This window comes from Camelus dromedarius, chromosome 3 (genome assembly GCF_036321535.1).
Source record: "Camelus dromedarius isolate mCamDro1 chromosome 3, mCamDro1.pat, whole genome shotgun sequence".
Classification (NCBI taxonomy): domain Eukaryota; kingdom Metazoa; phylum Chordata; class Mammalia; order Artiodactyla; family Camelidae; genus Camelus; species Camelus dromedarius.
This window is the reverse complement of record NC_087438.1, coordinates 40,629,783-40,646,288: the sequence shown is the minus strand read 5'-3', so window position 1 is coordinate 40,646,288 and position 16,506 is coordinate 40,629,783. Positions and strand designations below refer to the sequence as shown.

General features: G+C 37.5%; 1 protein-coding gene across 2 annotated transcripts in view; it reads right to left on the bottom strand.

Annotated features, from left to right (window-relative positions):
* Window positions 1–16,506, bottom strand: part of ZSWIM6 (zinc finger SWIM-type containing 6) — a 175,341-nt gene that overhangs the window by 41,372 nt on the left and 117,463 nt on the right. For both annotated transcript variants that reach the window (XM_031445781.2, XM_064480902.1), the window contains exons 3-4: window positions 12,029–12,177; window positions 8,928–9,078 (exon numbers count right to left, since the gene is read on the bottom strand). In XM_031445781.2, coding sequence (XP_031301641.2) covers window positions 8,928–9,078; window positions 12,029–12,177 — 300 coding nt within the window. The remainder of the gene's footprint in view (window positions 1–8,927; window positions 9,079–12,028; window positions 12,178–16,506) is intronic.

Genomic DNA, 16,506 nt, shown 5'->3' with positions numbered 1-16,506 from the left:
ACTAGAAGTGTAGGAAAAGAAAACTGAGGACACTGAAGATTAATGCCTTTCAATCACTGTTCTCAGTACACCAAAAATATTCACTTCTTAATGCTTCCAAAGAGGTGTCAAGCATTACATTTCAATTATTCATTCATCTTTTATTAACAAATATTTACAAGCATCAACTCTATGCCAGGCATATTTTTCTTCTTATCTTTACTAGAAAACTAACTTGGAAAAAACAGACCACTTTCTGTGTTTTTATTAGTGGCAAAAGGAAAAAAGTAGGGGGGTGAGATTATCAAATGGACACTAATACAAGGAAGAACAAGGATGGCCATGAATTTAGTTTAAATGCCCCAGTAGACAGCAATTGACAATAAGATTATTAAACACAGCGAGTGATTTAATGGTTTTAAAACAAACAAGAATCTGTCAGATTACCTGGTCTTCACAGGACCATAAAGAGAATTTTCTGTGTATGATCAATATGTATGGTGAATAGGTTGCTGGATATATTAACCTCATCTTTAAACATGTGTGTGGCGAAATCAGACTTTTGTGGTCTTGGCAGCATTTTGACAGCATTCTCCTAAGAGAATTTTCTCCTTGTTCCAAGCTTATATTTGAACCAAGTGTCTGTTTAGGCTCCTCCCACCTAACCCTCAGCCCTTTCTCATCCACAAAGGAAGACTGTGGTTTCCAATCTAAGCCATTTCAAGGCATTAATCACTTAAGTCTGATTCTTAATTATGAATGATTCTCACTCTGTCCTCAAGGTTTGCTGAAGCAAATTCTGACATCTACTGAATATCCCCGAAAAGACAGAGGCTGGGAAGCATGACCTGAGGTCAACAAGATTCAGCTGGTCATAACTCAAAATCACAGAGATTTGGATTTCTATGTCAAAAGTCATCTTTGTAAGAGAAGGCACACAGTTGAGCTAGCCATATTTTGCACAACCGCTACTATCATTACTCCTGGCTATTTGTCTCTAGATCAGAGCCTGAGAAAATAGCCCTAAAACCAGTTAACAGTTACTAACTCATCCAAGCACTTTAATGTCAGAAGGTAATTGTATTTTACATACTACACAGAGTCCTTTCCTTATTTCAATTTGGAATTTTTTAACTGAACACTAAAAACAGTGTTATGCAATTATCAGACAAGCTTATAGCAGCCTCACAAAAATTTGCCTGCTGCAAATCATTTACCAGCCTGCCTTCTCTCTAAAATACATAAGGGAAAGTTATTTATTTAAGTAAAAAGTCACTCTTTGGTACACCTCTAGGATGAGTGGCTATTTAAAACCCTGTTGAAGATAGTCATTATCAAATATGCACTTTTAATCTCAGAATCCTTTGTTCCAGAGAAATCTTAATGGAAAGCCTGGTGTGCAAAGTGGTGAAAGCCACTCTACTTGGACTGAGAAGGAACTGCCTCCTGCCACCGTACCCTTCTCCCTCCCACCCACCCCAGGGGCACTGTGGGGCAGTGTCTGAACCTGACAGCATTCCCAAAGCACCTCGCTAGGTGCCGGCGCACACAGAGAACAGCCTAAGTGGCCACGTCAGTCTACCCCTGGCTTCCACTTCTTTCATTCCAGCTCCTGGCATCCCCTGGGAATCACAGATAGCTTACAATGAGGCTTCTCAGGCCTTGTTAATTTTTGTATGCTGCCACTTCAGGGTAAGAAGTGGTGAAAGGAAATGATCCCCCCCTGTCTTTCTTCATTTTCACTCACTCCTCCTAGACTCTACCATGATGGTACTCTCTAGAGGTCCACACTCTAGCAAGGAGACTCCCCCAGCCAGATTGCCCTTTGGTGGCAGTTTCTTGAGGGCAAGTGTAATACTAACTCTTAGGAAGTGGGAAAAGTAAGGAGCGAACTTTATAAAAGTAAGGAGGACACATCATACCAATGCTCTGACATTCCTATTAGTCACAAATGTGAGAACAGTACCTACTACCAATGGACTCGTGTAATAAATAGAAAGATAGCATAAAAGAAAGTAACTGGAAGTTATTCTTGGTATAAGTAATGCCACCAGCACACTACATATATAATATAGAACACTAACGTGTACTGCATCTTAACTTCTAATTAAATCTCCATGGTCTATATTTAGAAGAGTTTTATAAAAATATACAAGAAGGTGATTCCTCAAGTGTTGTTACAAATTACCCAATTGTACACCTAAATAATTTAGACAATGAATATCATTAAGAGTCTCCAACTGGTTAAACAGGATCAAATCATCTGTAAAGTTCTCTTTCAATTCTGAGAATGTACTATTTTTCTATTAATATGTATTTTTAAATGTTTCTCTTTATTTCTACTCTTTCCCATACAGAGTATTGAATGGACAGTTAAGTCCCAGCAGCTGCAGTCAAGAGAAGGACGGTTGACAGTGTTACACAGGACAGATTTATCATAGGTTTGCCCACTGTATAGAAACATGCATTCTCTCTTCTGGCTAACTTCTGACCCAAACTAGAAATGACTCTGCCCACTTAATGCAGCATAAAATAAACCCCTCTTCCCATTCCCACAGCAGAGCAGAACCCAGAGGCCTCTGACCCAAGAACACAGAGGTCTCACAGTTTTAAAAGACAGAAAGCAGTAGGACTACACAACGGAGAAAGAAACCAGGCCCCAGTAATGAGGACCCAGCAGCAGAGACACATTCTGAGAACAGTGCTGGAGGGAAGCAAAGCCTCCTGAGCAATACAATTGACAAAGCCTCTGTATTTACAGGGAGCTCTGAATAATGAGCAAAAAAGCAGAGGCTGAGACAGGAGCACACAATCCCACTCCAGAGCAGGACAGCCTGGCCCATGGGCAGGAGAGGTCTGCAGAGCCCACAGACCACATGAGATGACATAGGCCAAGACAAAGACAGTGACCTTGGGGCTTTCACTGGCTCCGCAACAAAGGGGACTGGAAAATGAGAATAAAACTTCAATGTATCCCAACTGCAGTATTTGTATTTTATGATATGCTTAAGTTTATTATATCGTATACTTCTCAGTAGCATGTATTTGGCTATTCTACATTAATGTCTTATTTCCGAGTCTGAAGTTAGAGAGTCCCTGTGAACACAGATGGCAGCTAGACAAGGTAAGCTCTGCTGACAGCTGCAATCAGGATTGTGGGACCATGGGTGGGCGGACCAGGCCAGGCGGCTCTTACAGGGTTTAATGCCATCTAGGTGAGCTTCACCTCACCCCTCCTTGCAGAAAGACTGCCAGGCAGAGAGGCCTTTTAAAATAAGCTGAGGATGGTGTCTAGTTTGATGGTGAAGTCTTTAAGTCACTGACTACTAGGATCAAGTTCCTGCTTTGCTGCTGTAACCTCAGGCAAGTTATCTGGTCTCCTTGTGCCTTACCTGTTTTCTCACCTGTAAAATGGGCTACTAACTGTACCTATCTCACAGGGTTGTTTTAAGAATTAAATAAAATAATGCATGCATTAAGTGCTTAGCATAATGCCTGATAAGTAAGTGCTGGTATCTGTGTTATCTTTAGTAGTGGGACCAAAATGGGAAATAAAGCAAAAATCTGGATCCTTTGATGTCTACTCTCTCTCCTTCTCCTCCCTTTGAAGTTAAGTAACAATGAAGAATAACAAGGTTGGACTGAAAATCTTAAAGACAACATTTTGGGTAGTGAGTCTGAACCCTTTACACCCTTCCCCATTGAGCTCACCCCTGTTCTGTTCATGTTATTCCTTCTTTCTGGAGTATTTTCTCTACTTCTTCTCTACAACTCCCCTCCACAAACATCCTGTAAAACCATGTCAAGCTCAGTCTACACACATATTTGTACTATGTGAATAAATTACTCTTATCAAAGTGCTCCCCAGGTCATCCATGCCTGTACTAATCTCTCATGTCTCCTGATGGCTGCATCTCCCTACTCTCGAGATACTCCCAGTACCATTATCAATGGTAAAATCAAACATCGAATACATTTTTCCCTCTTGACATAGCAAGTACTTAATACACACTGATAGAGAAGCCACAAGACTTTTGAAAAGAAGGGTTAACAGGAAGGCATTAAAATGGTGTAAGTGGTAAAGCTGTATTCCTCTTGTGTCCAGGGAAGACAAACTGGTAGGTGACAAGCAATCCCTCATATGTGGTTCATAGGATTACATGCTACACTTACAGCTACATGGGAGTTACTAAGTCTGTACTGACATCTTTTTGCTGCAAGGACACTCTGGGAATTGCTATTTTCTCTATGGCGCTAGCAGTGAGGTACCAACTTACACAGCAAACTACACTGGGATGCTTTCCAGTTCTCAATGAGAAGCAGTTACTCCTTAGTCTGTTTACTAGCCATCACTAACTTCAAATCGTGGAATGTCTAAGTTTGAATTTACCATAGAAAATAAGTAAGGAGTTCAAAACAGTGGGGTGAATTACTAAGCCTATTGCTTTCAGAGATGTAAGGATATTTCCCCAAAATTTTTCCAAAACTACCTCCAAAGCAGAGCCTTTCTTTCTGGCTGTGCACAAAGGCCCTCCTACATTACTTAGAGTACCATTTTGAATGTGTGACTTAAGTATATATTTTCCTCCTTATTCAAGGATAACATGGGTGGGTGCAGAAGAGGCCCACAGACATGACTACCTGTACCTGGGGAGGTAGCTGGGACAAAGTTCTAGGTCCACGGAGCAGGTAATTTTTAGTACTTTGCAATAAATGTGGTCCCAATAGGCAGGCTAAGTTCTCTACTGCTGAATGTAGATCTATCCTGATTCCAAGTCCCCTGAATCTTTTGTACCCACTCAATCTACCCAGAACCCAACCTACCAAGGAATATTACAGCTGTTGCTTAATAACAGTATACAAGGAAATGCAAACTAGAAAGAAATATCTAAATATGGCTATTCCTGCTCACACACAGTTAGGTATCTAGATCAAAAGCTGTAAAAAGAACTCAGAGATACCATCTTGTTTTTGTGAACTGAGTGAGCACATCCCAGAGCAGCAAGGCTCTTGCAATGGCAGCCTAGCCTCCCTCCAAGAAACAAGGTTTACATGCCAGATAGCAAAACACATGACTCAGTTCAGAGAGAAAGTGTTTAAAATTTGGGGTGAAAAACATATTATGTAATATATATTATGACAGTGAAAATTTAAGATTTTTTTCCCTGTGCTAAAACTGTAATTAAATCTTATTTAACTGTTTCCTCTAATGACATCCATTTTAATTAGGTTTTAATAGACTGGCAGCCACAACCTATAGTTTTATGAAGCAAAGTAAAATTACAGTCTAGGAAGACATTTAAGGAAAAAGACCCATCAACACAGATGAGAGGTTACAATATATCCTCTCATCCCTAAAGACCCCCACAGTAATTAAGTGTGCTGAACAGACAGCCATTAGGGCTAACAGTAGGTGTGCCTGCCACCAATCAGCACTGGGTTGTTCCTTGAAATCCAAGGGTTACTTCTGTGATCTGCTTTTCAGAAAATTCGCATGGAATAAAGAACACAATTGAAGAGGTGTGTGTTCTCTAGTCCTACCAACTATATGTAGTCTCTACCATTCAGTGTGCTTTCTGTCTAATATTTTAATGTACACATGTTCTTATAGCTGATCATAATACAACAACATTCATCTTGAGAAGACTGCCATATGTTCGGGAAAACGAGTATCATGTGGAGAAAGTAAAATTAATGTATGAAAAACTGATTCACATGCGAGATAAATGTATCTGCAAATGAGATGCACTAAACAGGATCTTAATAGTATGCACCTATATCTATTTCATACTACATTATGAAAATCAGGGAGTAAATCACAAAAATTAACTCAGACCAAATGAATATCACAGGCATGTATTACAGAAAAGAACTAAGCATAATCTCCCTCTGTCAGCCAGAGGATGGGGGAAAGAATTTTGGCCTGTTGCTATCTCAAATAAGTTTACATATATGTATTTGAAAAAAAGAAATAGTTAAATTAATACGTTATTTTAAAAAGTAATTTTGAAACATCAGCACTTAAATTTTAATAAATCACATATACTCAAAAAACTGTAAATCTTGGGGAGAGGGATATCTGAGCTTATGAAAAAATTAAAATTCTGTAATCTGGCTGACAATCTGATGCCTCCAAATCCCTCTGCCAAGAAGCAGAGTTACTTGGCTAGGATACTCTTACTTGTACACTTTCATCAGATTAAGGCTTTCATGCCAGGAATTTTTTTTCCTGGCATAATGGCCATTGCCAGAAATGGACCCATCGAATCCACCGGTGCTAAGGAGTTAAGCATCTGAGATTTAATTTAACAGTTTCAGCTTTATTAAGCTGTCACAGAGCGGCCCTACTTTGATAACAGTAGCTGCTCCAATTATGGCTTGGTTTAGGGTTGACAAGTATAATGATTCATTCGTGGCACATGAGAAGCAATAAAAGGTTGTTTTGCATTACAGCTTTAAAAATGTGGGCACTTTTTTCATTTAATTTGTCACTTAGCTTTTGCTAAGAGGACATTTAAATTGCAGTAAAAGGCAAATGGGGCTTTTAGTTTAAATGTAATCCCCATATTTAAATGATCTGTAATGGCGCAGTGTTGGAGTGGGAACACTATTGTCTCACAGTGGGTCCTGATGGTGACATGTGACATTTGTATTCAGGTCCTGTATTATCCATGTGGCTAAAGGGCTTCCAATTTCATTTCACAGCCAGAAGCCTGCAGAAAACACCAATTAACTTGCAGATCCCATTTGCCGACAAAACTCAGCCTCTTCTCAATGTCTGGCATCTGGCAGTGCTCAGCATTTAATTCCAAAGCAGAGCCTTGAAGCAATGTGAGCCCTGTACAGGGGCTCAAAGTCAGACTTTCCCATTTTCTTAAGAAGCAAAATTCTTTCCTTCTACAGTCCAGAAGCAACTTTTAGTTAATTTTTTTGGTGAATGAATATTAAGATGTGATAGCTATTGTTACTCCTCTGTGAGATTCTTCCCAGAACTTAGACCTCCTTAAAATAGCAAGTGACCTGCACACACCATCAGAGTATACAGGAGAAAGTACAGCAGTCTAGTAATGATGGGGTGGTGGGTAGGGAGGGTAATCTGTGAAAGAAGAAAACAGGGCAAGAATAGGTATTCTTCATCCTGGACTGAAATCAAAGAACTTGTATAAAGCCTGGTCCATAATTAAGAAGTAGTCCATCAGAGGGTATAACTAGAATCAGCTGCTGAAAACTTCCACTTAATGAGAATTAATGCTTTTGACTGAGGGTTGAGGTACATAATTTTCAAAGCCAACTTGCAGAAATGAAATACGACTAATGGATTAAACACAAATATTGAAAATTTTATTTAACGTATCACTTGCAACTTTTTTTGGTAACTAAAAAATTCAGTTGGTATTTTCTTCCTAATTAGTTATTTGTAATTGTAAGCTTCTTTAAGTACCAAAGCTCTTTAAATTTTATTCATTTAATATTAATTCAGTAATTTTTCCTTAAATGATTCCCTTCGTTATAGTTTTTTAAATGCTAATCCTTTTCATTGCCATAAACAAACTAGTCAATTCAACATTCACTGTAGAGTTACAAAATTGAGGAGGCTTTACTTGTAAATCAATCAGTATTCTATAAAAATATGTGTTTAAGCCATGTATTTACACTTTTGTTCTCCAACCATCACACTGGGCCCCCAGACATCCAACACACTGAAAGGATCCACTGTAGTTACAGACTGATTCAAATTCTGATTGAAGGAGAGACCACTAACCATTATCTCAGGTGACCCGAGGAAAGTACTAAGATTAAATTATTACAAGATACTTAATAAAAATTCCAGGGGAAAGATCAACAAGTACTTAAGTGTTGGCAAATAGCAGACATACATGTTAAAAAACAAACAGAAGTTGTCTGCCACAGCTAAGTTCCTGAATACATATCCTTACTAATGGGAAAAGGGAAACGCTGACGTCCAGTTCTTTACCAACTTGCTGCATAACCATAGGTCACACTATAAAAGTCCCCTAACCTCCCCAGACTTCAGTTTCCTTATCTGTAAACAGTCCATCTCAAAGGTCCCTTCCATGTATTATAATCCAGACAACAGTTTCCCTTGGTCTAGACTTGACATGGGATTAAACAGAATGTTGCAGTCCATCACTAGCCAAGAAGACAGAAGGTGAAGGCATGAAATGTCCTACTATTCAATTTCACTGAAACTAGGATCTTCTAGTAAATACATTCAGAAAATAAAATTAACACAGGCATTGATACAATATTTGTCAAAAATTTCATTTGTCACATACAGATTTTTTAATAGACAATACATCATTTATTCCCTAGCAATGAACACTGAGTAACAAGAATCATCCCCCTAAATTTCCCAGTGACCATGACTAGTGGATTTCTCATTTTTTTTCAACCAGTTGCTATATTTATCTTACCACCAGGGATATGGGAAGCAATAAAGATTTAAGAGTTTGCTGTATCTTTTCCAATCTGACGATTAACAGTTTATCCAAGTCTATAATGGCCAAAAAATAAAATAAATATTGAAACTACTTTTGATACTTCTAACGTAGGCAAAAGAAGAAAATGACAAATTTTAGCTGAATTGATTACAGTATCATTCTAGAAATAAGTAACCAGTTCCATTACACCCAAATACATATTTTCAGATAATGTAGGTTTTTCCAAATATTTAAAGGCAGATCTGTGCTTGCCTTCCTCAAGACCAGAGAATTCCCCAAAAACACTGCCAAGCTTGTCTCCTGCAAATGCCAATGCCAGCCCAAGTCCTCGTTCTACCTACTCCTCTAACCAGTGTAAAATGACAGCAAGTTCATATATGAGCAGCTCTCTCTTCAGCAATACCCTGACCACGCTCTTTAAACATTCAACCATGGTCTTTATCCATACACAACTCAAGGACAATCTGTCAGGTAATCTGTACTTACCCAGCTCATCCCAGAGCTGCCTATATTTGTCAGTCATTGCAGTGCCTTGTTGCCTCCAAAGTGACAGACGAGGGTCAGCCATGAATTGCTCTGTTATCAAAGTCAACATGCGGGCTCCATTCGAGTCCCTCATCTTCAACATCTCCCGCACCTAGTGGGGAAAAAACAGACCTTCAGAAAAATGTTGAAAGATAAACAGCAATACAGGGTCAGACTACTTTATTTATTGGGGGGGATCAGGAGGGAGGGTGGGATGGTGGTGGTGGTGAAGTGACTTAAGAGAGTAAGACAAGTGACTATTAATTTTTTAAATTACGTTTATGAATCCACATGAGGAAAAGAAATTTGCCTAACTTTCCAATCCCCCAAACATGTTTTTGCCAGCCTACAGAAAAACAGTATCAAAACAAACAAGATAGATCATTTGGCACTTTCCTGACTCCCCAGCTGACTGTTACCACCAGAGCAGCAGAGTCTAATGCAGTATACTGAGAATTCTTATCTTCTAAGTTGATCTGATAATGTTTATAATAATAGCATCTGTCCTTCAGTTTTTTTTAAAAAAAAGCTTTATTGAGCTTTAATTCAAATACCATACAATTTTCCAATTTAAACTGTACTATTCAGTGGTTTTCAGTATATTCAGAGTTGACGAGTCCTTCTGTTTTTGAGGTAAATTAGTAATTTCACTAGATTCTCTCTCACTGAAGTTTTGTGACCTAAAAGAGCAGCAGCACACTTCCATTCTCTTAGAAGGGGTTGTTTGCCATGGTAAGAGGAAATGGACCGGACTCTTAGGTTCAAGAACTCTCTTGCTCCAAAGGAGCAATCCACGAAGCAGAATCAGAACCAGTGACCTAGTAAGTTAATTCGGCCTCTCAGGTGGAACCTCAAGCTCTGTCCATTACTCTTCCATTACATTCCCCAAATAAATTAGAAAGGAAGAAAAGAAACACAAGGCTAAGTCACTCTACAGGAAATCTTAAACGAATCCATCCATTCCAAAGTGTGTACTGCTATGGGCACAACAAAAAAGAATCCCAGCCAGTTCTCCATGTAGGAAATTACTGGAGGAAGGTCATAAGGAGTAGGAAAGGAGATGGGGGTCCTTTTATTCAAAATTCTCTCTATGTGAGAGAATAGTGAAGGAGGAAATGGCAGATCTTCAATAAAGCAGCCCAAACCTCAAAATCAATAGATCCTGCCTCAGGCCTGTACACTGACAAGCAATGGGACCCCTCAGAGGCTTCAGAATTTGAGCCTTCTAGAGAATTCAAAAGCACTTATATACTATATCACAAGGGTTGTGCTCCTAGAGGGTTTTGTCAGTAATCTTAAGAAGCACTAACAAGGAGAAAGAAAGGGAGTTGCCATTTACTGGACATCTTGCTAAAGAGTTTTACATTTATACTTACCTTTTAATCTTCACAACAGCCATATAAAGTAGGCCAGATTATAATCCCCATTTTACAAATTATAAAACCATGCCTCAGAAGAGTGAAGTGAATGACTGGAATCAGAACTCAGATCTGTCTTAACTCTAGAAGTTATGCCGTTTCCAAAATTAGATGTTGTTGTTACTTCACATGACATATATAATATGTACATCATACACAGGGCTAAATATGGCAACTGCAGACCAGCCTAATATCTCTGTCACATTGCTTCCACTAAACTACAGTGTACTCTCTGCTGACATGAGAATCTATAAAATACTCTCCATGTGTCTAAATATACCAAACCTTTAATAGTGTGACTATATATCATGGATTTAATTTAATGTTTATTTTCCTGGTAGAATTCCTCACCTACTACTCAGTTAGCAATAGCAATGAAAATAAATGATTTACTATCAAACATATAAACCAGAAATATTAACCAACAATCTAGTACACCTATGTCTAATGGTAATTAATTTTCAGATTGTTGATGCCAAGGCACGCTAAAAGAGTTTGAAATGCCTGTGAATTACCAAAGAATGACTAAACCATGTGAAAGAGTTTTATAGTTAAATGTATTTTTACTGTAATCTAATTCCTGAAAAACTGGCAATCTATGTATGGTATATGGGATAAATCTTTATTAAGAGAGTACTTATTAATCAGAATACACTATTTTTTTTTGGCCATAAGCAGTGAGTTTACTCTAACTCTCCTGAACTAAAAAACTTTTAACTGTTGTGAATATTAGAGAAGTTGTTTAACAGGAGTATCAATGAACATAGTAACCTGTTTCCTTAAAACCAGTTTGAATACATTACCTATAATGATGGCTATACCCTCCCCCAAAGAAAAGATATTGCTTTAATATTATTTAGAAAGCATTTTATCCATATTCAGAAATGTGTTTATGGTACTAAAAGTTCTGTATAAAGCAACAGACACAGCTTCTACTCACACTGAACTTATAATGAAGATAACTTTGTTTCTTAGGCTATCAAATTTTGGTGATGAAGATGAACATTTACGAAGCATAACAACTGTTAGACACCATTACCATTTAACACCATAATCACAACAATTTGAAAGGATATGCTATTATTAGCTTATTTTATACATGAAGAAACTCCCTTAAAAAATTTGTCAAGGTTCATATACACAGTAAGATTTAGAACTGAGATTTAAATCCACATCTGTATGACTCCAAAATTTAGGCTCTTGAAACTAATTTAAAGATAATGACATTATTAAACTAAATATATAAAGCACATGTTAAGAGCTGTATTCAAAGTTATGTTCTACTTGGGAAAATTAACTAGAAAAAGAAAAAAACTTGAAAAGATGGCATTTTAAATAACATTAAGCTATTTATTTTGTTTTCAGTATTGAACTGTTTTTCAAAATTGTATAAATTGCCACCACTTTTTAAATAAGAACCAAGAAATACAAAAATGTTTCACATCTTGTCTAAGGATACCTAAGTAAATTAGTGCTTGCATTACAACACAGAAACCTCTATTGGTTGATTAACTTATACTCTATTCTTTAAAAAATAAGTAAAAATTAAAAAAGAAGCCTTTATCCTATTGTAAACATGATCATATACACTTTCTGTATATGTATATATTTAGAATATTTCTTTAAAAATTAAAAAAGTCATACCTTTGCAAAGAGCAAATTAAGCTGCTTCCCTGATCCGTGGTACCCGCCCTGGGAAAGGAACAGTTTAACCTGTTCTTGAACCTGCTCTTCATCTAAGTGCCAGCAGTTTTCATCATCTATACTAGCACCTGCTGTTGGATCAGGAGCACCTAGAATAGAAAGAAAAAATAACACATATGCTAGGTAAAAACTCTGTGCTAAAAGGGCTCTGACAATAAACTTGAGAAGAATTAAGATTCTGTGCTTTTTGCCTAAACACTTTTTAATCCAATCTCAATTTCAATATACATACAAATGTATGACTGAAAATAAATGTAAAAATTATTCTTTTATTTCCAGGACTTTGCTGATTTGTGCTAAGCCAGAAGGCAATGACTTTAGAACTGAGGTATTTCCTTTTTTTAAGATCAGAGACTATACTTTTGGAAAGGAGTTTACAGGTTCTCTAAAGAAAAAAAATTCTTAAAAATGTCTCACACTAAATACGTGATGTTTATAAAGCTTTACTGTATAGGACATGTTAGGAAAATGTTTCTCAAAGACATTAGAAAAATATGAAACCAAGTAAACTGAGCAGAGTATTTCTCTTTACTATGTTAATTCAAGAAGCTTTCACCATTATCTGCTGCTGTATAAACTACATGCTGACGTAAGTCTTTAGTTGCAGAAAACTGAAGATTAAAAAGGGAAATCAAGCCACATGGGAACAGGCAGTGCAGCTGTTGTACTAAACCAGGTTGTAGTATCACCTTGACAAACTGCATAAATATTTTATTGCTGAAGTACACACAAAAGATAACAGCTATGTAACAAGCCCTGTGTGCAGACTACCTTAGAAATTCAAAAATTACCCACATATTTAGGCAGGTGAAAACTAAGTTTCATTATTCATTAAGAAAATAAAATAAAATGGCATTCAAGGCCTAAGATTCATAAGCAATACAAAAACTAAATCTAAAACCTCTCATCAATTTGTTTCATCTCATCTCATTTGTTTCATCTTCTTTTGACCCTTAAAAAAATACATTCATAGGTGTAGTTTTACATTTCTTTTCTTTTAATGATCTAAAGTAGACTCAGCTGGCCAAGGAAATAATCGCTAACACCTGCTTAGCACCAAGATCCATTAGTCCCTAAGAGGAAGGCAACAAGGCTGTGAATCTCTCTGAAGAAGTGTGCACTCATTCATTCAGCCAACATATTTACTGAGTGCCCTCTGCTAGACTTGAGGATGGAATGGTGTACAAAATAGAAGTCCCGTCCTCACAGAACTTACCATCTAGTTCAATGACTTTCAAACTTTTTTGACTAAGACCCACAATAAGAAATATAATTTACATCATGCCCAATACACTCAGATATCTGAGTGGTTATATGACCACATCTATTAATCTTAAGCAAATGTATGATGAAAACATACCCTTACTATAATGAAGAGGCCTGATATTTTCTATACTTTCTATATTTCATTTTTAACAGGCTTGTCACAATTTTTTAAAGAGATTTCATAATGCATAATGGGTTGCAACCCACTACATGAAGCATGTGAGATAAATACTAATGTAATAATCACACATAAAAATATAATAAAAAGTGAATTAATTGTTCATAGAAGAGGACAAAGTGCCAGGAAACTGTATCAGAGAGCTCTGACTTGACCTTGGAGAATAAGCATACCTCGAGGAAATGGAATTTGAGCTGAGATCTGCCTTCAGAAGCTAATTAAAAGCAGGAAAAGGAAGGACTGGGTCTGCAGTGAGACTAAGAGCTTGAGCTGAGGTCTCAGGAAGGAAGGAACACGGTACATGGATGAAACAAAAGGCAGTCCATGTCCATGCAGGATGAGGAGAATAATACAAGACAACCCTGGAGAAGAGAAGAAGGGCCTAAGAGCCCTGACAAGTGAGGAGCTTAGTTTTCTCCCTAAATATAATGAATGGAAATTCATGACAAGGTTATCCAAAGTGGAAGAATGGAATACTCTAAAAAGATGTTTTGTGCTGATGTACATCAATCTCAACATTCCTATCATGGAATACTATGCAGTCATAAATATGAATTTGAAGATTCTTTATGTACTACAAAGGAAAGATATCCAGGGTCTTTCAAATGAAAAAAATCAAGGTGAAGAAAAGTATACATAGTGTGCCACCTTTTTTTGTGAATAATGAAGATTTTGAAAGAGCTTATGTGTTAGTATTTCCTTATTATATGCAAAAAATATCTTAGAAGAATGTTTAGAATGTTACATAAAGAAAGGAGGTTCTTCACTGAACATGTTTTTCATACTTTTAAAATTCTGGCACCACAGGAATCTAAAAATATCTCTGAAGTGTGGAGAATGGATTGGGGAGCAAAAATATTTAAGAATAGAATAGTGAAGCCTATAATGAAAAAGAATATGAAGAGGAGAAAAAATACATATACATATGTATACATACATATACAACTAACCACTGTGCTGTACAGCAGAAATTAACCAACACTATAAATCGACTACACTTCAATTAAAAAAAAAAGACTACAACAGTGAGGGTGATATTTTGATGGTCTGTACAAAAGATGATAACAGTAGCTTAAAAAACAGCTGTGATAACTGAAATGGAGAATCTGACAGAAATTTAAGATATAAAAGCAACAGAACTTGGTAAAGAAGTAGATACATGATGTATGGGAGGATCAGGGAATCGAGACATGGGTTTTTAGATTAAACAAGTGGACGAAATACTGGACAACTCACTGACTGACACATAGACCACTAGAGTAGGACCAGATTTGGAGCTGGGAGGAGCAGGGTTTAGATCAGTTCAGTTTTAGACACGGTGAATTTGAAGTACCTTTGAGACAGCCAGCAGAGAAGAGGGGAAAGGATTTCAAGTAGGAAGCTCGATACACTATGGAAGGCAGTACAGGGTAAAAAGAGCATCTAAGATAAAGCCTTAAGGAAGGCCATCATTTGAAGACTGGGCAAGAGAACGAGGAAGAATGGCCCTGGGAATGAATGGCCTGTTAGGAAGAGCTCGAGTGCCTGGCTCTTCTAAAAGGCAGAGAAAGCTGTTCCAAGCAGGGACTAGGCAAGTAGGTAGATATTTAAGCTCCCAAAGAGCAAGGATTTTATCTGCCCTTATTCACCACTGCTTCCTAACACCTAGCTAGAGTTTGCAACTATCAGGCAGGCAATCAATTACTGGGAGGAAGGCAGGGAAGAGGGAGGGAAAAAAAGGTATTCCCTTCCACCTCACCAAGAAAAGGAATCCTATCAAAAAGGAACCACTAATAGATCATCCTCAGGCACTATCTCATTTTCTTCTCACAATGTCCCCTGGAAGTGAGTATAGCTCATGATCCTTTCTACAGAGGGAGAAACAGATTCAGAATGGGTATGTCCACAGCCATACTGCTAAATCCAGTCTCCCAGTTGTCTCCCCTGCCAAAGAATATATTCTAGTACCTTAAGCTAAAGTTGAACCCTGAAGGCATCAAGGTAGTGGCAGCAAGTATCAACCCTAAATCAAAGGTAACTTTAAGGAAGGATACTAGGATGTTTGCAGGCATTTGTTAGCATGTTTCAATTTTACGGGAAAATTTAAGGACACACAATTTTGTAAAGAGTTAACTACTGGGGTTACATCTGTATCCGCCAGGGATACAGCTCATCTCCTTGATTCTAAGGGAAAGACAGACACAGATACACACAACTGCACAAGGACAGCTAAAGATTCATTACCTAAACGCATCCTCTTCTTAGGGAAAACTCTGACAAGCTTCTGATTACCATTCTCACTGTTCCTTCTGATGACTAAGCTAAAAAAATCTGTTATCCATCTTCAACAGTGGTTATTTTTCCCCATTTAGCTGTGATTTTTCACATTGTTTTCTGTCGGGCATTGAGGGCCAAGACTCACATGGAGTCCTACCCCAGAAGGACATGGATCAGCGCTCACTGTCCTGTGGCACAATGAAGTCATGCTTCCCTTTGCTGCTAAGACCAGAGCCATGAGATTTGGAGTTTCTGTTTGCCAAATAAATGCCCAAATACTTTAAGTAGATTTGAATTAGGTTTGGAGGCTGGAAGAAAATCTCAGTCATCTCCTTGGCCTGAAGTGACAAAGGGGTCAAGATTCACATGCTCTCAAAAACTTCAGGATACAGTTGTTGTTGTTGTTGTTTTTCCATACTAAGAAAAGTAGGAGAAAGAATAATCCAGGAATCACTTTGATTTGACTTGAATTACATGATGCATTTTTTTTCCTTAAAATCTAATGGTGTTTAAAACACTATAATGGATTTTAAAATTTCTTTAATGAATCATTTAATTTACAAACATACAGACTTCCGTTCTTGCCCAGCTGGAGAGATATCTACTAATGTTTGTTGTTGTCTTTTTTGTAAATTAGTATTAGAATTATTTTTGAGAGTACAGGGGAGGGAGGAGGCATGGCAGAGGGTAAATGGCCCACAGACAAAATTTTACTGCA